Source organism: Oncorhynchus clarkii, chromosome 7, assembly GCF_045791955.1.
Source record: "Oncorhynchus clarkii lewisi isolate Uvic-CL-2024 chromosome 7, UVic_Ocla_1.0, whole genome shotgun sequence".
NCBI lineage: Eukaryota > Metazoa > Chordata > Actinopteri > Salmoniformes > Salmonidae > Oncorhynchus > Oncorhynchus clarkii.
In genome coordinates, this window is record NC_092153.1 from 58885798 (window position 1) to 58908599 (window position 22802).

General features: G+C 41.3%; 1 protein-coding gene across 1 annotated transcript in view; it reads left to right on the forward strand.

The window, feature by feature from the left end:
- LOC139413561 (testis-expressed protein 264 homolog) overlaps nucleotides 1-11542 on the forward strand; it is a 121512-nt gene extending 109970 nt beyond the window's left edge. Inside the window, exon 4 of the mRNA XM_071161067.1 lies at nucleotides 9179-11542. Within this exon, the coding sequence (XP_071017168.1) occupies nucleotides 9179-9525 (347 nt within the window). The 3' untranslated portion in view covers nucleotides 9526-11542. The remainder of the gene's footprint in view (nucleotides 1-9178) is intronic.
- The last annotated feature ends 11260 nt before the right edge of the window (nucleotides 11543-22802 follow it).

A 22802-nucleotide genomic window follows, 5' to 3' on the forward strand; every position in this document is an offset into this window, starting at 1 on the left:
CTAGATGGAGTTTGTAGAGATTTAGCTCTACAGCTCTAGTCTATCCAAAGGTAAGGCTGTGTGTGAGATATAAAGAACCAACAGACAGCCAGGATGAGCCTGCAGGTATTTTGTGCCCTTCCGTGTTGATCCCACCCAACAGCCCCTGGAATTGTTCTGTCACTGTGAGTATGTTTCTTCAAGTGAGATGTTTTTTTAGAGCCACCATTACTCTTTTAAACTTGACAGGTCCTATAGGTTAGCACAGCGGTGATATTGACTTTGTCTTTGCACAAATACTTTTAAGAGAAGCAGTGGGGTGTGTGTGTGTGGATAAGGCTGTGTGGGCTGGAGGTGTAGGTATAGACTGAGATGGCTCGTCTGAGAGGAGGAGACACAGAGGGTATGAGGAAACAAGGGCTCGCAGAGGCTGTGTCTCTAACCGCTCTTCTTCATAAAGCCCTTTCGTTTATCAGATGCCCTGTATTATGGGGGTTATTGTCTTTCCTTTGTTCTGTCCATTCATGTAATGATGTCTGGGTGGGTTCAGAACTGATTACCATGTTTAGTCTCTTCCATCGGTCACTGAGGAGTCAGTGACAGTCTGTTGATGATGACATAGACAGTACCCCCCCCCCCCCCCCAGAATTGAGACAAAATGGTGTTCATTGGTAGAATTGAATATGTGGATGACAAAATATTTTGGATTTGTTCAATCAACAGACTTCAGAAAACCCAACTGAGTTCAGTTCACTGATAGTTTACTCTGAGTTTACTCTCCCTCTCTCCTTCCTCCTTTACCTCTCTCTCTCCCTGCCCCCTCATCTCTCTTCACCTCTCTCTCGCTCTTTCTCTCTTTCTTTCTCTCTTTGCTTGGCCCAGTCAAATTGTGTGGACTTCTGGTGGTGTGGGAGTTTGTCTGGTGTACTGTGTTGCGACGACATGACATGAGGATTTTTCACTTAAACGCTAAATCTAAATTGGTTCAATAATCAATCTGTCAGTCCCCCAGCAGATCTTGTTGAAGCATGCACTTTCTATATCAATCAGCTTACACAGTGGGTCAGCACAGTTCTGTAATACAGTTCTGTGTGTGTGTGTGTGTGTGTGTGTGTGTGTGTGTGTGTGTGTGTGTGTGTGTGTGTGTGTGTGTGTGTGTGTGTGTGTGTGTGTGTGTGTGTGTGTGTGTGTGTGTGTGTGTGTTTTTTGGGGGGTGGTTTACAGATGCTGCACATTATGCTCCTATATTTGTGGTCCTGGTCCCTTTGCAGAAAAACAGCCCCAAAGCATGATGTTTCCACACCCATGCTTCACAGTAGGTATGGTGTTCTTTGGATACAACTCAGCATTCTTTGTCCTCCAAACACGACGAGTTGAGTTTTTACCAAAAAGTTATATTTTGGTTTCATCTGACCATATGACATTCTCCCAATCTTCTTCTGGATCATCCAAATGCTCTCTAGCAAACTTCAGACGGGCTGGGACATGTACTGGCTTAAGCAGGGGGACACGTCTGGCACTGCAGGATTTGAGTCCCTGGCGGCGTAGTGTGTTGCTGATGGTAGGATTTGTTACTTTGGTCCCAGCTCTCTGCAGGTCATTCACTAGATCCCCCCCCTTGTGGTTATGGGATTTTTGCTCACCGTTCTTGTGATCATTTTGACCCCACGGAATGAGATCTTGCGTGGAGCCCCAGATCGAGGGAGATTATCAGTGGTCTTGTATGTCTTCCATTTCCTAATAATTGATCCCACAGTTGATTTCTTCAAACCAAGCTGCTTACCTATTGCAGATTCAGTCTTCCCAGCCTGGTGCAGGCCTACAATTTTGTTTCTGGTGTCCTTTGACAGCTCTTTGGTCTTGGCAATAGTGGAGTTTGGAGTGTGACCGTTTGAGGTTGTGGACAGGTGTCTTTTATACTGATAACAAGTTCAAACAGGTGTCATTAATACAGGTAATGAGTGGAGGACAGAGGAGCCTCTTAAAGAAGAAGTTACAGATCTGTGAGAGCCAGAAATCTTGCTTGTTTGTAGGTGACCAAATACTTATTTTCCACCATCATTTGCAAATAAATTAATTAAAAATCCTACAATGTGATTTTCTGGATTTTTTTTCTCATTTTGTCTGTCATAGTTGAAGTGTACCTATGATGAAAATTACAGGCCTCTCTCGTCTTTTTAAGTGGGAGAACTTGCACAATTGGTGGCTGACTAAATACTTTTTTGCCCCACTGTAAATAAGGATACAAGTAGAAACAATAGGTGTTTAAAAAAAAAAAAAAAGTTGTTTTATTTAACCTTTATTTAACTAGGCAAGTCAATTAATAACACATTATTATTTACAATGACAGCCTAGGAACAGTGGGTTAATTGCCTTGTTCAGGGGCAGAACGACAGATATTTATTTACCTTGTCAGCTCTGGGATTCGATCTAGCCACCTTTTTGTTACTGGCCCAACGCTCTAACCACTAGGCTACCTGCCACCCCAATGAGATGATTAGTATTCTCTGCAGGTCTTACTACTGTACCTCAGGGGACCTGTTTCACCAAGTGTGCCCGTGTGAGGAGGATGTGCTTTTGCATGTCCTCCATTCGTTTCATTGCGCCAGTAAGGCATTTATTTTAACACCATGAACATTGCAGACTGTGCATGCTTATTCACAGATGCTGGATTGTGAGAAATTGATAGCCCGACTGGGTGTTTCATTTTGGAGCACAAACTCAGGAGATAATATTTACCATGTCGAGGGTAGTTATGGAACATTACGTTTTCCTCCTATTCCTAGCTCCAACTTCGAAACTATGGGATCATGCAGTGAAGAGCACCAAATAAGCTTCATCTGTCCTTGATGAACAATAGTCTGTTCTCATAGAGCTTGTTGTGCTGAACTGAGGTCTGGTTCTATATGACATCATCATTACCCTCCATAAGTATTACAGAAATGGCTTCAGTATAATTTAGTCCTACTGAATGTAATTTATTTATAATTGCTGTGTAATTACACAACAATTGCTACATTTTCTATGTGATTGTTATACAATTAGGCCTACATATGATTGTGTTGTTATAACCCCTCCTCTCCAAACTCCCAGCTTGCCTCAGTCTTGTCTCTCTAATTATCTCCTGCTCTCCTTCTTTATAGTGTAACTCTCAACCTCTTATTTAGCCTTTGTCCAACCCCTTCAAATGTTGAAGTTGTGGGTGGGGGGAATTGCTCATAACTATTCATTTTGGGGGTGGATAAATGTAGTTGTTCCTGATCCCAACACTTTCTCACTAAAGTATAGTTACCAGACGTCCACTGGCATGCTCTGATAATAAAACGACGTGCATCAGGAGTAAATAAGACTGACATCTATTGCCACTTGCGCTGTAAATTTGAATCCCCTATGCGGCACAAGAAAAAATCTTTTGAAATGTGAATTCCCTTTTATTGCAGTATTGTGTTGGGAATCCGCATTGCAGTATTTACACAGTAGCTCTTTTTCCAATGGTTAAAATGAACTCCCAGATTGGTCTTGGGTACTATATGAAACTTACAACCACTACCAGGGCAACCCCACTCACACTTATGCTATCACTTTTCAGAATTAGAAGTGTGTGGGCATGGATATGGTGTTAGAATTCACAACCGTTGAACTGTCTTAGCAGACTGCGCCACCAATCAGGCATAGTGGTTGGGAAAAAATACAATGAATTGACATGACTACCATTATCATCTATTTCTTGTTATGATAGAGGTAGCTATGAATCTAAAAGTATGATCCTCATAGCCTACATGGTTTGTTTTCTTTGTAAAAGCACATAGATGTGTATGAAACGGTAAGCAAAAACGTTGAATTTGGTCATATGCGTTAATGTGCGTTATTGCCTTTAGAATTTTGTGTAATGTCAGTAGTCAAGTCAAGGAAGCATCATGCAAAATACATGTGACTCGTTTCAAGAAACTAGTCATTTGTCGTGGATCACTACTTCGCAGGAGAGCCATTTGAAAACTCTTTTTTTATCACAAAGTATTTTTTGACAGAAATTCCTTCTGGAACATGCACACTTTCATGTGCCTTAATAACAAACTTGTATGCCATCTGTAAATAAGAATACAATTGTTAAATTACGAGCCTAGTTGGTCAGCAACTTTCCCACTAGCCATGATTGGCTGAGACAATGAGTGGGCTGGACATGCCGAGAGAGGAGTTCAGATTGGTCTTCCATATAAAGGGCTTCTGTCTATTTGAGCTGGTAAGTCTGTGTTGGTAATCCTGTCGAACGTGACTTATAAAAAAAACATGTATCGTGTAGTGGAGCTGCATACATGTTGATCTCCACTTTCTGGAGGATCAAGTTTTGAAATCAGTGGAATTATAGTATGATAGCTAAAGAGATGGCGAAAACACCTGTCTACGGATTACATCTTCAAACTAAGGGCAACCATGGCATGGCATCCGTGACAGGGAGACATGTCCATCGTGCATGATGATGTAAGATAGTCTAGCTAGCTACGTTTTCAGATATTACATATTTCTAATTTTGACAAAGGGGTTTAATTTCAAGCTAAAGCGTACTGTTAGCTAGCTAGCTGACGTTAGCTGACTGGCTCGCTATCTAGCATTACGTGTGTGATGTTATTATTCGTATCTCTGAGCCGTTTGCTTGACTAGTTAGAGCCTAATGTTAGCTAGCTAACATTAGACCTGGTTGGTTAGCTACCACTACCAGCAGATGCATGCGAGGCGTAGTAACGTCTTGAGTTGGCACAATGTTCATTGTTGTTTAACTAGTTAACGTTACGTGACTTGTATGATCTTACACGTTGTTTACCGAGCTAGGTTCATTGTTTACCTAGCTAGCTAGCTACATGTCTTAAGCTAAAGTGTACTGTTAGCTAGCTAACTTTAACTGGCTGGCTCCCTAGCTAATGTTACATGTATGATGTTATTATTCGTATCCCAGAGCCGTTTGCTTGGCTAGTTAGAGCCTAATGTTAGCTAGCTAACATTAGACCTGGTTGGTTAGCTCCCAGCAGATTCATGCAGGTTAGTAACGACACGATTTGGCACTATGTTCATTGTTGTTTAACTAGCTAACATTAGCTGGCTGGCTCGCTAGCTAACATTACGTGACGTGTGTGATCTTACACATTGTTTACCTAGCTAGCAAGATACATGTCTTAACAAAAGACTCCACTATGCAAGTAACCATTTTGGGTGCGTTCGTAAATTCAGTCTGAGTATGCCAGAGCGAAGAATAACTGATGAATTTACAAACACACAACACTCATTGAATTTGGCTGGTGTCAGTAAATGTTGGCAAAATAGCGTAATGAAATTGTTGTCAGCAGAGCTGGTTAGGCTGTTTTCATGTTATCCAGAGGTTCACAAATCATCGGCCAGAGCGTCAAGTGTGCGCTCTGAACGCTCCAAGAGCGAAACGAGATGGGTGGAGGATGTGAACAATGCTGAATGGGTGTAGGCAAAGAAGAACTCTTCACTAGGCATCAAAACATTCAAAGGCCATTTTCTCAAAGGTGAGTTTACAAGTTTATCAACTTTCAAAACAGAATTACTTTCCCATTTTGCTACATAAGACCAATTTGAGCTGGTTGGTCACATATTGACAAACTCCACTTACCAAGACCATTGCCAAATAAGGCATGCTGTCACCTGCTATTATAGTAAGCTTGGAGGTGGTACTAACCAGCACATCTAGAAGGGAGTGTATTTCATGCCGAACCCCTCCCTTGAGAGGACATAGAGGCACCTTCTCAAAGTGCCTCTACATCACGATTTCAATGGTAGAGTTGAACCGCTAGGGGCAAAAAGAGCTAGAAAACTGTCAAAATGGCGACCAGAATCATGAAAGTTACTCTTTAAAACCCTCCTCTTGTTTCCTCTCCTCTCTTTTCCTCTCTTTTCCTCTCTTCGATCTTAAACCATTTTAAGAACAAGACCTTGATTCCATATCTAATCACAGTTGGCCCAATTTAGCAACTAATATTGGCAAATGTTATCTAAAACACTTTCCAAAGCATGATCTGCTTCAATTTGAGAGCTTTGTCATGACTTATTTCCAGGTGTTTGTGGGTGAAAGAAGTCAAGTTTTGTTGTAAGGGTCTTCCTGGGGGGTATACTAAATAGACCAATTATTTCTTAGTTCAGCAACTGGTAGAACATAACCACTCTACCTGCCATTCACCAATACTACAGCCTGAGAATGGTCAAATACAACACATATATAATACCTCCATGGACCCACTGATAATCATCTTCTCTCATTGAGAAGGCTTAGGTTTACCCCTTTCATAGAAAAACTCAGGCATAATGAATATCACTGCCCAATATGCCCTTTTTAGAAATGATGGGTTTGCTGTGTATGGACTTGCTGGCTGGTAAATGGGATGTTTGTCAGTTTATTAATATGCCGTAAATAACCCCAGAGTCAGAACACCTCTCATATAGACATGGTCTCTTTGCATATTACAGACAGACTCAGATACACTGGGCCTGATAATGAGCTTGGTGAGAGATGGACAGATCTGAAGGATGTGGGACTTGTGTGAGGGGCTCAGAGACCATGTGTGTTTATTGCACTGTGGTCCCCTGTGACAAGATGGTCCATAACGCAGTGTGATGTGTAGATGGCATTTGTTTGGGGTGTGAACCCAGCAGGGGAGAGGAGAGACTGGACCAGGGTGTCCTGTTACCCTCCAGGGACACTGACAGGAGATTAATCCTCCATTGTTCCTTAATGAATTAACCTCTCCAAGGCTGTTGGAAGATGATTCCATACAAAGAGAGAACCTTTTGCTGGTTCATCAATGTAGGTGACTCTACCAAAACGTTTTTCTGCCAACTTTACCATACCGCTAACTTTTTCCCGCCTTTTCCTTATATCTGAAAGGTAGCGCCGATATCAAAGCTGACATTTTTATGTCCGCCTAATGACCTAGTAATCATTTAGGTTAAGTTCTGCCTATGGCTTAGTATGAAAGGCAGCCATAATGCTGAGGCGGCATTGGCACACACTATGCTCTAAACTCCATGGCAACACAGACCCATAACATAGACCTAATTAAACAAAAAATATATGCTATTCTTTTGAAAATACAATTTATTAGGCTTGTGTTTCTTAGGATCTGCATAAACAAATAAGTCATTGATTTCGTTTTGATGGTGTATATATTCTCAATGGATTTATTAAAATAGAGCCCACCCACATCTGCACACCACTACTACCACTCGTCTCCGGCATGCAAACAGGAGGTATAAAGGTGTATGCTGGCAAGAATGTGGTAAAAATGGGCCCGTTGTAAGAGGATCATATAAACATTGCCCACTTTTTTACAGGCTAAATATGTAAATCCAATGTGAAAGCAGTAGCCTATACATGACCTGGGATGATCTCCTACATCACACACCTGTCACAATAGGACGATGCACATGCTTTGGATTCATGGGTTTACATAATGAGATCACATGATAGAGGTGGCTGACTGGTGTCCTGTAGAATGCTTTCTTTGTCTCTTTCTTACAGTAATCAATGCTGAAAAGGTCTCATTTGTGTGCCTATTTTCAGCCTGTCCATTTCTGCACAATGACCACAGAGCTGGGGCCTAATTGAGATGACAGTGCTAATTGCAGTCACAATAGGCAGGAATTAATTTCTCCGGCCCCAAATCGATACAGACAGGGAGATGGCAGAGGTCATGCTAGCTTCTCTCCATGAAAGAGATTAAGATTATTAATTCATCTTCATTCCAGGGCTGTTATAACTACACACACAGGCACACACGCAAATGCACACAAACCACTCCAATCCAATATGTCTTGGATCATGACAAACTGAGGAGGATATTATGATAAGACACTGGTGGATATTCCTCCATCAGAAAGGACTAGCAATCATAGGCTAATCAGGCTCAGCGTTTGGCACATCTTAATTACTCTGAAAGCATCATGGGCCAGTTCATCATGTTATATGGAGGAAATCTCTGAAGCATTACGATAATAGTCCATCCTGGTGATGAGTGCACATATTGTTTATTTCCTGGACCAGACAGCAGAAACCACAACCATTTCCCCTCTGGTAAAGGAGTGAGTTGGAGAAATACTAAATGAGCAACCAAGCAGGATGCTATCGTTATATATCATGTGACTGACTTATGTTGCTATGTAGGAATGGGCCTTTATCTTTATGACCAATAATATCAGTCTCATCATTGCTTAATAGGATTCGGGAGAGGAGTTGAATTTTCTGTAATGACCCATACTGATCCAACACACATGCGCGCACACACACACACACACGTATTCACGCATGCACACACACACACACACACACACACAGTATCCATGTACAGAACAGGGGTAGAGTACAGAAGCACGGCAGCATATCAAATATTCCACCACCCACTAAGATCCTCTAGCCTTCTTAGGATCTGTAATGCGGTCTTGCATACACTCATTCGTTTAAAAAACTATTCAACTGGAAGGATGTGAATGAGAACAATGTTATTGTCGCTTGTTGCTGCCCACGTTCAAACTGGCTCAATTTTCTCAGCCTCTCTTAAAAATGACAACAATTGCAGATCTGGCATTGACACCAATGAAGTCTCTGTGTGTAATGGAGCTAGTCAACTCCTATATGAGCTGTTGAGTGATATATGTAGTCAGCTTGTCTCAATTTACAGGGTAAAGTTTGTACTTGTACTGTAGCTTGCTTACCCAAATTCTATCTTTTGTCTGTTTCCCTTTTTGTAAAGTTGTTGAAGTAATTCACGAGTTTAAAGCTGGAAAGATCCCAACCAGGATGCCAACTCTCTCTCTCTCTCTCTCTCTCTCTGTCTCTCTGTCCCTCTCTCTCACTCTGTCTCTCTGTCTCTCTGTCCCTCTTGTGTACTTGTCTTCAATTACAATAAATAGGAAGACACAAAACACAACAGTTAATGAGTGTGGACTTAGGGCTCGATTCAATCCGTATCACAGAAGTTTAGCGGAGACTGTGTTCACTGTATGGGTTAATTGGAAATGACCTTTACATTTCTTTCACGCTTCAGCCATCCAGATTGAATACAGCCCTTACACCTTTGTTCATGACGTCTCCACAATTACAATTCTTGTAAGTTCTGGCTCAGTAGATGGTCCGTTTTGAACTGACATCTATTCGCTGTTTCACCTGACACCTCTCTTCCTGTGGTTGCAGGTGCAGAGTCCCACAGTGATGTCAGCAGCAAGCTGAGCAGCCAGGCACAGTCAAAGAGCACAGAGACGTCTCTGGCCCACAGGGACCAGGGGGACGGGGTCGAACAGGGCCAGGGTGGAGAGCACAGGGAGCCAAGTGAAAAGGGGCATGGGGACAGGGGCTCCAGCGAGTCAGTGGGCAGCGGCTCTTCCTTTGAGGAACTGGACTTGGTGGAAGAGATGGTGGAGGAGCTGGAGAGAGAGTTGGGGAGGGAGGAGGAAGGCCCCACAGTGAAGGAAGGAGCAAGGGAAGCCCCAGTAGAGGCTGTAGCTGAGGAGAGGGAGCCCGTAGGGGATGGAGAGGAGTAGAAGAGGATGGATGGAGCAAACTCCTCGGGTTTGATCCTTTTAAGGTGGGAGTGAGATTTCTTCAGCTAATCTTGTCTTTTATGTCAACTTGTTGGTGGATCTGTAGCCATACTATTTATCATGACAGACATGACATCTATTTCTGGACCTTTTGAACTTTCCTGTATGTTAAACTGTAATGTCTGTGAGTGATAATGACAAAACAAAGATGGGTTGATCAACATTAAACAGAACTGTTGTAGGAGATGATACATTCATCAGTAGAAAGTGATACATTCTTTGAGGGGACAAAAATATTGTTACAATATACTTGTGGGACTGATGAAATATTTCTTTTGATTGAAGTATTTAAATGTTAGTAACATTGTGTCCAATATGTTTAATCATTTTATGTAAGATAATTTGTTTATATATAAATATAAATAATTGAATATACTGTATTTAATCGAATACAGTATAGTTTTAGACAGTGGTCACCAATCGCTCGATCGATGCATTCCTAGTTGATCACCTAACTGAAAAGCCAACGATAAAGGCTATGACAAAGGCTGCCACTCCTTTTTGTGTGTGTGTTGTGCTGTTGGTGGTACAGTAGGTACACTTGATTCAGAAGCGCTGTGCGCCGGGGAGGAGAAGTGTTCCCATTTTTAACCATTTAATTTGTCTGAAAAGACTAACTGCTTACTGACTGACCAATCGGATAGCTCAAATCATGTACCTACAGCTTCCAGGACCCCGGCCACAGTAGTTTTATACTAGCCTACATGAGATTTCATATAATTTAAAACAATGACCATAGAGAGACTGTCAAATAGTTATGCACACTCATGTTTTCTGGTTTCTTATCTTATTTCTTGTTTGTTTCACAATAAAAAATATTTTGCATCTTCAAAGTGGTAGGCATGTTGTGTAAATCAAATGATACAAACCCCCACAAAAATCTATTTTAATTCCAGGTTGTAAGGCAACAAAATAGGAAAAATGCCAAGGGGGGTGAATACTTTCACAAGCCACTGTATGGTCTGAGAAGAACAATATTGGCAGTTCACTGTATTAGGCCTACTGCACAAACCGCATTCCTACATAACTGTTTTTATTAGGTTAACGTTACATTTTTTAAGTCATGTTTAAAAAGAAATCTGAGCGGTAGTTTGCTGCTTTCTTTTTGACTGCGAAAGTGATCTTGACTCAGAAAAGATTGGTGACCACTGGATTAAGATGAACAACCATTAAATGAAGGAATTGTATGCATTTAGTTGTGAAGGATTTGTAATTTTATCTACCTACATATCATGATCATGATCAGATCTGTTCTATTACTTTGGCCTAGGTTTTTCCGGTGTAGAAACTTGTTCAACTACTCTGGTCTGTCATGTGTACCAATATAATCTTTACTTTTTGACTTGAATCAGGGATATACTGAGTTCTTCCCTTATTTTAGGTATAACAATATCCTTTATAGCATGATAATCCTATGATCTAGACATTGGGCTCACTCCATTTGCTGTTGTCACATGTTATTCTGTTTGGTCTCTCGTCTTGGGCTTTGAGTGATGGAGATAATGTACAATGCCATGGGTGTTTTTCTGTCTGCAATAAAATATCAAATGCAATTTTCTTTTTTCTGTATCTATACAGACAAGCAATACTGTATGCATGTTATGTGGTAAACTCCTGTAGTATTCAGACAGTGAAATTATATTCTTCTATCCCTATTGCTCACGCCACAGCGCTGAAAACTCATCCTCTGTGTCATGGTTCCACCTGTCACCAGAGGGCTGCAGAGAGACCACCCTAGAGACAATTATGACACTCAGGTGTGTTCCATTACTCATTATGATTTTCACTTTAAAAGAGGTGTTTTTTCTATTTCTCTTTGCAGAAGCTTGAATTGGTTACCTTGTGTGTTCGTTTCCTGAGTGAGTTTGACACTTAGTGGTTGTTGTTTTTTCAAGTGTACTGTGATCCTGCGCCTACCGTTTCTTAGTAAAGTATTATGTTTATCCTTAACCACTGATTGCTTGTCTGGTCTTTTATCTGCACCTGGGTCCAACCTCACCATGTCAGACTTTGTGGCTTTTTCATTGATGAAAGTCTCTATCATTGTCTATTTTCTGAAGAAGACAGATGGACCCAAAGCACCTATTAACTTAACACTTTATTTTATACAACCAGCTTTCATGACCATTCACACTTTTCTGTAATTTCTTGGAGGCCTGTATTGACTACCATTTCCTCTTTTTTTAAAGGAGGCTCAGAGACAGGCTTGGTGAATAGATTTCAAAAGACTGAATAAAAGAGGGAGTATGAATAAATGGCATCTCTAATGGTATAATATATTTGCGATATAACTTGCACCGCCATGCAACCCCTTTGTGAAGGAGAAATTTGTCTTAGCAATCTCTTGAAGGAATAGATGTTTAGGACAGAGGAGAAAATCCATATGCACAATCTGTGTGTGAAGAGAAGTACTCATATATACAGTGGGGCAAAAAAAGTATTTAGTCAGCCACCAATTGTGCAAGTTCTCCGACTTAAAAAGATGAGAGAGGCCTGTAATCCAGAAAATCACATTGTAGGATTTTTAATGAATTTATTTGCAAATTATGGTGGAAAATAAGTATTTGGTCAATAACAAACAAGCAAGATTTCTGGTTCTCACAGAACTGTAACTTCTTCTTTAAGAGGCTCCTCTGTCCTCCACTCGTTACCTGTATTAATGGCATCTGTTTGAACTTGTTATCAGTATAAAAGACACCTGTCCACAACCTCAAACAGTCACACTCCAAACTCCACTATGGCCAAGACCAAAGAGCTGACAAAGGACACCAGAAACAAAATTGTAGACCTGCACCAGGCTGGGAAGACTGAATCTGCAATAGGTAAGCAGCTTGATTTGAAGAAATCAACTGTGGGAGCAATTATTAGGAAATGGAAGACATACAAGACCACTGATAATCTCCCTCGATCTGGGGCTCCACGCAAGATCTCACCCCGTGGGGTCAAAATGATCACAAGAACGGTGAGCAAAAATCTCAGAACAACACGGGGGGACCTAGTGAATGACCTGCAGAGAGCTGGGACCAAAGTAACAAAGCCTACCATCAGTAACACATTACGCCGCCAGGGACTCAAATCCTGCAGTGCCAGACATGTCCCCCTGCTTAAGCCAGTACATGTCCAGGCCCATCTGAAGTTTGTTAGAGAGCATTTGGATGATCTAGAAGAAGATTGGGAGAATGTCATATGGTCAGATGAAACCAAAATATAACTTTTTGGTAAAAACTCAACTCGTTGTGTTTGGAGGACAAAGAATGCTGAGTTGCATCCAAAGAACACCATACCTACTGTGAAACATGGGGGTGGAAACATCATGCTTTGAGGCTGTTTTTCTGCAAAGGGACCAGGACGACTGATCCGTGTAAAGGAAAGAATGAACGGGGCCATGTATCGTGAGATTTTGAGTGAAAACCTCCTTCCATCAGCAAGGGCATTGAAGATGAAACGTGTCTGGGTCTTTCAGCATGACAATGATCCCAAACAAACACCGCCCGGGCAACGAAGGAGTGGCTTCGTAAGAAGCATTTCAAGGTCCTGGAGTGGCCTAGCCAGTCTCCAGATCTCAATCCCATAGAAAATCTTTGGAGGGAGTTGAAAGTCCGTGTTGCCCAGCAACAGCCCCAAAACATCACTGCTCTAGAGGAGATCTGCATGGAGGAATGGGCCAAAATACCAGCAACAGTGTGTGAAAACCTTGTGAAGACTTACAGAAAATGTTTTACCTCTGTCATTGCCAACAAAGGGTATATAACAAAGTATTGAGATAAACTTTTGTTATTGACCAAATACTTATTTTCCACCATAATTTGCAAATAAATTCATTAAAAATCCTACAATGTGATTTTTCTGAAAATTACAGGCCTCTCCCATATTTTTAAGTGGGAGAACTTGCACAATTGGTGGCTGACTAAATACTTTTTTGCCCCACTGTACGTAAAAACATGGTCTGAAGGTGTTCATTGTTTTAGCTATTAACCCAGTGCCTCTGTTCATAGCCATATTTGGACGTCTAAATTCACAGCTCCACGTGGTCAGTGCTTCTCAGGTCATTCTCTGTCTGAGGAAAGAGGCAGCAAAGTGCTACACGTCAGCACATCGGGAATTGGCCAGACCTAAGGTGACTGGGGAAATTCTTGTCCCTTTAGCCTTTTATGATATGTAGAGTAAACCTTCTGTTTTGAGTGGGTTTTCAACTTAACACTTAAATTGCTGAAGTTAATTAGCTGTTAAGGCTAAACTTAAAACCCCTTTCCACTCTGATTATATGAAATTGGAACATTCACTTTAACTTGAACTAATCTATAGGACCCTCTGAGTCTGTGGTGAGGGACTAATGTCATGGATGTTTACTGCTAGTTATATCGGCTTTGTGTGGAAAGCCTGACTAACTTTCTCAGAGCATTTAATAGAGCTTTTACACAGCCATAAATAAATACTGTTGTTAATTTCTTTAAAACACTTAATTTGATGCAGACATTCTTGGCCAATCACCACTATAGATTGTCTCATTAACAGAGAATCAGTTGTCACATTCCAGCCAAGTGTTCAAGATTGAAGTAGAAATTGGATGTCTATCCATGTCCTGAGAACATCGGGAAATGTCTTCAAAACCAGCCACTAGGTCTAACAGTGAGCACGACCATCAAGTAGGCTTTAGTAATCCCATGACTCTGGATCAGAAGTTTGTGTTAAATCTCAGTTGTGGACACTTTTTTTGGGGGGCGGGGGTTAAACCTATCCCAAACCTTAACCCTTGACTCTAGAGAAGGTTGTGTGTTTGATCCCAGTTGTGGACACTGGACACCCAAACCTTATCCCTTACCTGTCACGCCCTGACCTGAGTATACTTTGTTTTCTTTATATATTTTGGTTAGGTCAGGGTGTGACATGGGTGATGTATGTGTTTTTGTCCTGTCTAGAGGTTTTGTAGGTTTATGGGGTTGCTTACCATCTAGGTGTTTATGTATGTCTATGGTTGCCTAGATTGGTTCTCAATTAGAGGCAGCTGTTTATCGTTGACTCTGATTGGGAACCATATTTAGGCAGCCATCTTCTTTGGGTATTTTGTGGGTTATTGTCTGTCTAGTTGCCTGTGTCTGCACTTTTGTTTGATAGCTTCACGTTCGTTTTGTTATTTTGTATAGTTTGTTTAGTGTCCGTCTTTATTAAAAGTATAATGTATTCACATCACGCAGCGCTTTGGTCTCCTCACTTTGACGAACGTGACATTACCTTAACCATTCAGAATGAGTGCCTATACTTAACCTTTAATACTTAACCTTTAATTTCTAAATGTGGCTTTTGGAAAAATTGAAAGATACAGAGCAGCAACAAAAACACTTCAAAATTCGACTTTTTGCGCAACTTCAATATTTGACGTTTGGAGAATGTGGATGAACTTCTAATTCTGCGTGAGCGCTTGTTGCACATTCAACTACTATTGTATCATTAGGCTAACCTATGCATTCAATCAGGGTGTGTCCAACAGTGTATCCATCACGGGCGAATGCCAGATGGGCTAGACCATTTTAAGGTCTAGCCCATCTGGCCGGCAGCCCATGGTCCTGTTAAGATATTTTTGTAAATATTTTGGGGCAATTACTGCCAGCCCCCTACCAAGATGGACCAGTTTTCTGATAGGCTGAGCTGAGATCACACATTCACAGTGAAAAGCTGCATCAGCAAAAAACAGAAAGGGTGCCTATAAACATTGTTACCTTAACTTTTTTTAGGAGGCTAAAACCATGATTTGGTCAAACAGTAAAGTGCAATCTCTTCAGGATTCCTGCATGAAAGTGTATGCCCTGTGCTTGCTGCTGTGATGAGCGAGCCACTCTTCCCCCATGCGCTCAACAGAAAAATGTGTTCTGAACATACATGTCAATATGAAATTGCGGGAAAGACACAGCTTTGGAAACTTCGTCCCCTTGTCCCCGTGGAACAGAGGAGGGTCTCCGCTCTCTGTAGGTATAATTTGTATTTCTCAACTCTCATTATTGATCTCAATAGCAACTATTTTACAAAGATATTGGATGGCTTGATGGCTTTGAAATATGGAGCAGTGCACCGGCCATTGCAAGGACATAGGTCTCATGGGTAGTAGTAGTAGTATCAGGGCACAAGGCGAGACCCAAATGCAGACACAGGAGGCAGATGGTTGGAGTCTTACAATGTTTATTAATCCAAAGGGGTAGGCAAGAGAATGGTCATGGACAGGCAGAAAGGTCAAAACCAGATCAGAGTACAGGAGGTACAGAGTTCATGTGTTTTGAGTTTCCACTTCCTCAGGTGTTGAACCCCAAATGAATGTGCCTATTATATTAGTTAGTGCACATAAAGATATATGACATGTATCTCTATTGAACAAAAAATAAAATCTGGAAATTCTGGAGTCTATAGTCTTATTGTCAAACCAAAATTCATAATCACTGGACTAGGTGGCTGACTGCACATTAAAATATATTTTATCATGCATTCTTGCTTGGACGTGTTAGATGAAACAACTTATTTCTTGAATAGCTGAGTAGTCTATTTATTATAATTCATAATAAAGCACTATGAATGACTTTATGATGATTTTGGTCCGACCAAGTCATGGGCTGGTCCCACCAACTGTAAAGGTTAGTGGCACCATTGACACCAGGGGAAAATGTTACACAGAGAACAAGAAGCACAGATTACAGCGAAGAAGATGCTCAGACAGACAGACAGACAGACAGCACAACCGGGAGTCAAACTAAATGGCTAGAGCAAAGCCACAGTTATAGTGGTGAGATGTATCTCCAGTGGTGTTTTTACATATTGTATATGTTTTAAACATGAGCTGGTTATTAAAAATGAGGAGGACCATGTCTCGCCAGTAACTGTTACAGAAATGGTTGAGAGACGCTGTTCTGTACTGCCAATGTTGTCAATGTTGTATGTGTGGGGATGGGGTATGTGTATGGCTGGTGGTCTGCCGGGGAGGGCTCCACACTGTCAAATCCCTTCATCCAGGACATGCACAGCATTTCTTAAAGTGCGGTGTGCAATTCTGAAATCAATAATTGAATTCCATCCCAAGAGAATGTAATCATTAAGAAACCGTGCCGTGAATTCTCTATCACACTCATCACTTTTATATTACTGGGCTTTGTTTCAATCACTTCGCTTTCCATCCTTTATGGGCCACATCCAGAATCCAGTCCCGCTCCAATCACTTGGTGCATCAATGTGGATTTGCTTCTACATGGATTGGTGCTTTAAGCATGCATGTAATCACCAAACATCTGAGACTCATTTATAATATTTTGTTCAATTTCAGAGGTTAAATATGCCAGATAGGCAGGCTAAAAGCCCCGACTGAGGGTTTACTAATATGTTGTTTTCGTGATGTTGGAGTGTGGGTATTTACATTTTAAACTCAAGTAGGTAGTCATCCCCTGGTCTCTGGGCATCCACTTTGTGGTCTATAGAGATATGTGTGATGTTGTTTACCAAGCAGTGGCGGTGACCGCTTTTTTATGTTTGTATCACAGATTGACCCTTTTGTCTTAGTCATTATCTGTCTGATGAATCTAATTCAAATGTAGCCTATACCACATACAGATCTGTATTTTCAATTCGAAGAGTAATTGATCGACACTGTCATGGCTGACAGATATACAGAATGTCTGCTATATGTAATCACAATTGTTTAATCTGGCACTCCACCAGTTATCCACAGTCAAATTAGAAGAGTAGCTGCATAAGGCCTACAATGCATTGACAACTGATTTAATTAATTGTGAAACCCACATGGGTTAGCCTACATTTGAGAGCTTTGAGGTCATGGAGATATGGCCTTTCCTATGATGTCAATGATAATTCATATTATTCCAGTGGATGTATGAAGATGGGTGAAGTCGCATACAAAACCAGTCGATAGCCCCTCCCTGACTGTGTGAATGTGGTTTTGGAAGAAGAAGGTTAGAGGTCACAACACACCATTTGGTGATCTCGAGAGTCCATATCCCGTGAGCGCAGGGTTACCACCTGGGAGCCACCTCGTGCTCTCCCTCGTCTCCACTCCCATGTCAGAACTTGTGCGTGGACTGTAAATATAAATCTATCGATGCAGCTAAGCGGTCTCCGAACAGCTGCTGTTATGAGTTTTGCTTGTTCGGTTAAACAAAATCAAGACGATTCCCTGAGCTTCTCCACATTTACATGCTCAGCGCATCCTAATCAACAGCTCTCGAAAACAGAATGCAAAAAGCTACTAGGATAACATAATCTGTATTCTAATTATTCTTATTGTATTAATACTAGCCTAATATCACAATGAATTTGTAATATGCTATTATTAGGCTATACATGATAACAGTTAGACCTAATCTAAACTTTTGAGAGACTACGAACCGTTTCTTATTGCGCCGATTTAAATTAATCAATAGCATCTGTATTGATTGTCAGGGTGGTCGTTCACAACGTGCAGGCTTGATAGCCCACAGACACACCTATTCAGAAATCGCTATCATCCACAGGCGTTCGTGTCTGTTGAATTCTGTTGTGGCTGTCAATATGACAGTTCAGTTCACATGATAGCCTATGGACTCGTGTGACCGTTTTAAAAATGTAAAACTATGCATGGTGAAGAAATCATGAGTTGACTCCTTAAAATATCATGCACCCGTGATCAGATATGTTTCATTCCTCGACTCATCCTTTCTACCAGGCTCATTGATAACACTTGACTCATTTGTTATCAAATACGATTTGTTGCACAGCTGAGTTATAAGGTGTGGACGCGCAGTTAGTAATCTGAAGGGACTCAAGTGAGTATAATGTTAAATTAGTACCAGAGGTGTGTAAAAAGGTGGGTAGACTTTTTAACCAGGGGATAGAATCTCAAGGAATCCGCGCGCTCCTCCGAGTGTTTTTCAGCACCGAGGACAGTTACTCATGCGCGCCGCAGCTCCGAGGCGCGAAAACTTCATTCACTCTCATCCCTTGTCCTTCCTTCCTCCACCATCAGTATCCACGAATGGTTTATTCGGCACAATAACACGATATTTATTGAAAGTATCACCAAGGATATGAAGTGCCTGACCTAATCTGTGTAACCTGTCGGATTTGGATTCGTTCAGAAGAGAGATTCATTGGGCAGGTAAGAGCTTTTGCTTTTTGTATAGCCTACATTTGGTCCCAGCAACAGCAGCATGCACGTTGTATGCACGATTACGACCATGCTTTCTTTGTAAGTCTATAGCAATGGAACAAAGCTTTGTTATAGATATTAAAGAGAGACTCCCATTCTATTCCTACTTTCTTTTGACACATCTCTCATAATTTGTCAAATTGTTGTTACAGATTTTGATTGACAGGTGGGGGGAAAAAATGTGTGTGAATGCGATGACTATAGAATAGGGTTACTTGCTTGCCATAGTAAACAAATTAGATCATGCCACCATTCTAATCATCCTTTACATTTGTGTATCTTCCAGCAAATTTAGTAGACACAAATCAATAAGTGTTTTTCAGAAGGGTCTCCTCATCATCATATGTTTTACTGTATTTTCCATTATTCAACCTGTATGTTATGGTCATATATTGAGACTTTCAAAATCAAGTTGCAGTTTTCAATAGATCATAGAGTTGGTCAAATGATGTTTCCTTTATTGAGTCACCTACAACATCCACACACCTTCCTTTAGTTTGCACATCTACATGGATTCTGACTCCAGCGGTGAGTTGTGCATGTTCAGAGAGTCCAGGTTACACCTTGCATTAACATGTGGTTAATCGTGTGGTAAATGTGGTGTGCAGCTGTCTGAAAATGTTGGCACTATCAGAATGTGGACACAATCCGGACACAGGATGCGTGTTAGCACCAGGTATGAACAGTGATTTAGTGCATAACATAATATGTCCAAGAGGTGGACAAACCCTTGGCTCACAAGTGAACCTATACACACCACATCATAGATTCCCAGGTCATATACTGATTTTTCAGGGCCGTGGGAACAAGTAAAAGGGTGAGAAGCCTTATCACAGTGGCATTGCATGTTGGTGTTTTTCTAGGAGCAAATGGTCTTGTAAAGCAATGAATGGTGTGCCCATGGCAGTGGTGGGGATGCTTGTGTTCTCAGACCCAGCCAGCAGAGAGGCTTAAGAGGAACAGGCTCTTCTCTTTTCATCTGGAACTCTGTGCACAATCAGGAACGAGGTGGAGGAGGAGAATGAGGCAAGACACTCGGTGCACCTATCTCTTTAGTCTTAATGGAATCCACCTCACCTGTATCAGCGCGGTGCAGAGTGGGTAGTGACCCCCGGGGAGCGCTTCACAGCGTTGCACGACGTCATGGGGATGAAACCCTGCCAATCCCCCTGGGTGTGTCGGGAGCTGGGAGTCGATGTAGCACTGCGTATCAGAGTGTCTCAGAGCGTGGAGGAGCAGTGTTATTGCTGAGAACCAAGCGTGTTAAAATCCTTGTTATCTGCCAAGAACACAAGCGTCCCCACCACTGGGCCGCCAGGCCATGGAGGCACCTAGATTGCTACTCATTAGTGTGTGGAGAAGGAGCTCACCTGTAGACCAGGATTAACCTGCAGGTCCATGGACCACTGGCTCCCAGGTGCCCAAACAAGCCTGTTCCCCTCTGACTCCTCCACCTCAACACATACTCACAAAGCCCTGACAGATTTTATTTTTTAAGAATGTATAAAATATATGTGCTTTCTGGAGCATGTCCATAAGATTTGCCTATCATTTTCAAAGATGATTTTAGACTAAAGCCCCATAGACCGCAGGTCAGATGTCATTGACTGTATTGAAATACTGTAAGTATTTCTCTCACAAAGGACATATTATAATGATAAGGACACTTTTTCTGTGGCCACAGCACCTTGAAGTAGGCCTACAGTATGTCACCACCATTCACCAGATACATTGAGCATAGTCTAATGCAGGCCTGGGCAATTATTTTCCATGGAGGGCCACATTAGAATATAATTTTGCCATCGCGGGCCAGCATCATATTATAGGATGATACATCATGTGTATGACTGCGTTGACAGATATCTACTATAAATCCCATCCAGATATGCTGCTTACTTTTCTTGTTTAACATGCACAGAAACAAACCACATCCATGTTCTCCTTTTGGTAGGTATTTTCATTATTAAACATTCAATGAACTACACGGAGGGAAAAGTACACTGTGCATTCAGCACCACGGACAGAACTCTTGTTAAAGGGTATGCACAAAAACACAAGAAAGAGGGAGAGCTCAACATTACATTTAAACTACTCAATCAGTGTGAGGAGTGAAGTCTCTGATGGGTATTGACTAGAGCAGTGAAGTCAGGTATAGTTTCTGACGTCGCTATGCTCAGGATTGCTGAGAGGTGAGAGTCAGTAAGAGATGATCTGTGCCTTGACTTGTTATATTTCATCACTGAAAATGTCTGTTCACATACGTAGGTTGACCTAAACAGTGCAATCATCTTCTGAGCATGACTCCTAATCTTTGGAAAGTTTTGTTCATCTCGATATGCATAGAACCTTGTCAGTGACATTGTTTTGAATAGTTCTCTAATCACTGCATCAGACCGAAGATCGATAAGCTCAAGTTGCAGTTCAGTGAGAGCGTTTTCCACATTGAAGGTGAAAGGAGAGGAAACCAACAGCATGTAATTTTCCAACACTTTGAAATCCTCAAAACAACGAGAACTGTTGAAAGCACGCAGCAGCGATGTATATCTGATAGGGAACACAGTAGAAGTGTCGGAAGGTGGGTGAGATTGTTGGTTTGGGTTCAGCTCAGCTACTTGATCTTGTATCCTTTTCAAAAGGCCAATGTTTTTTCCTGTCATGTTTGGGCACCCATCTGTGGTCACAATGGAGAACTTTTCAAAACTCAGTCCCAGCTTTGCCACACACTTATTAACCTCTTCCAATAAATATTGTGATTGTGCTCTTCATTGACTGCACTGAAGCAAGCTCCTCTGTAATTTCAAAGTCTGGGGTTATGCCTCGTAAGAATATCAACAACTGCTCTGTGTCACGTGCATCACTGCTCTCATCCAGGCCAAGGAGAAATAGGTGAAATCCTTTACCTTGTCTTTGAACTGTTGTTCCATATTCTCTGCGATGTCCTCAACACAACGTGCCACTGTTTGTCTTGACAGGGAAACATTTTCAAACAGCTCTTTCTTGTCAGGGCAAAGTATTGCTGCAGAGTCAAATAAACATTCTTTAATGAATTCGCCCTCAGTGAATGGCTTGCTATGTTTAGCAATTTTGTTGGACAGTACATATCAAATTTTATTGGTCACATACACGTGATTAGCAGATGTTATTGCGGGTGTAGCGAAATGCTTGCTCCGAAAGTGCAGTAATATCTAACAAATTGCGCAACATATACCCAAAATACATAAATCTAAGTAGGAATGAATTAAGACTATATACATACAGTGGGGCAAAAAATATTTAGTCAGCCGCCAATTGTGCAAGTTCTCCTACTTAAAAAGATGAGAGAGGCCTGTAATTTTCATCATAGGTGCAATTAAACTATGACAGACAAAATTAGAGAAAAACATCCAGAAAATCACATTGTAGAATTTTTTATGAATTTATTTGCAAATTATGGTGGAAAATAAGTATTTGGTCAATAACAAAAGTTTATCTCAATACTTTGTTATATACCCGTTGTTGGCAAGGTCAAACGTTTTCTGTAAGTCTTCACAAGGTTTTCACACACTGTTGCTGGTATTTTGGCCCATTCCTCCATGCAGATCTCCCCTAGAGCAGTGATGTTTTGGGGCCTAATTGAGTGTATGTAAACTTCTGACCCACTGGGAATGTGATGAAAGAAACAAAAGCTGAAATAAATAATTCTCTCTACTTTTATTCTGACATTTCACATTCTTAAAATAAAGTGGTGATTTTACCTGACATAACAGGTCATTTATACTAGGATTAAATGTCAGGAAAAAAACTGAGTTTAAATGTATTTGGCTAAGGTGTATGTAAACTTCCGACTTCAACTGTACATGCCCTTAACGGTTTTAAGGGCCAAGCCAAATTTCTTCAGCCTCCTGAGGTTGAAGAGGCACTGTTGCGCCTTTACCACACTGTCTGTGTGGGTGGACGATTTCAGTTTGTCAGTGATGTGTATGCCAAAGAACTTGAAGCTTTCCACCTTCTCCACTGCGGTCCCGTTGAAGTGGATAGGGGGGTGCTCCCTCTGCTGTTT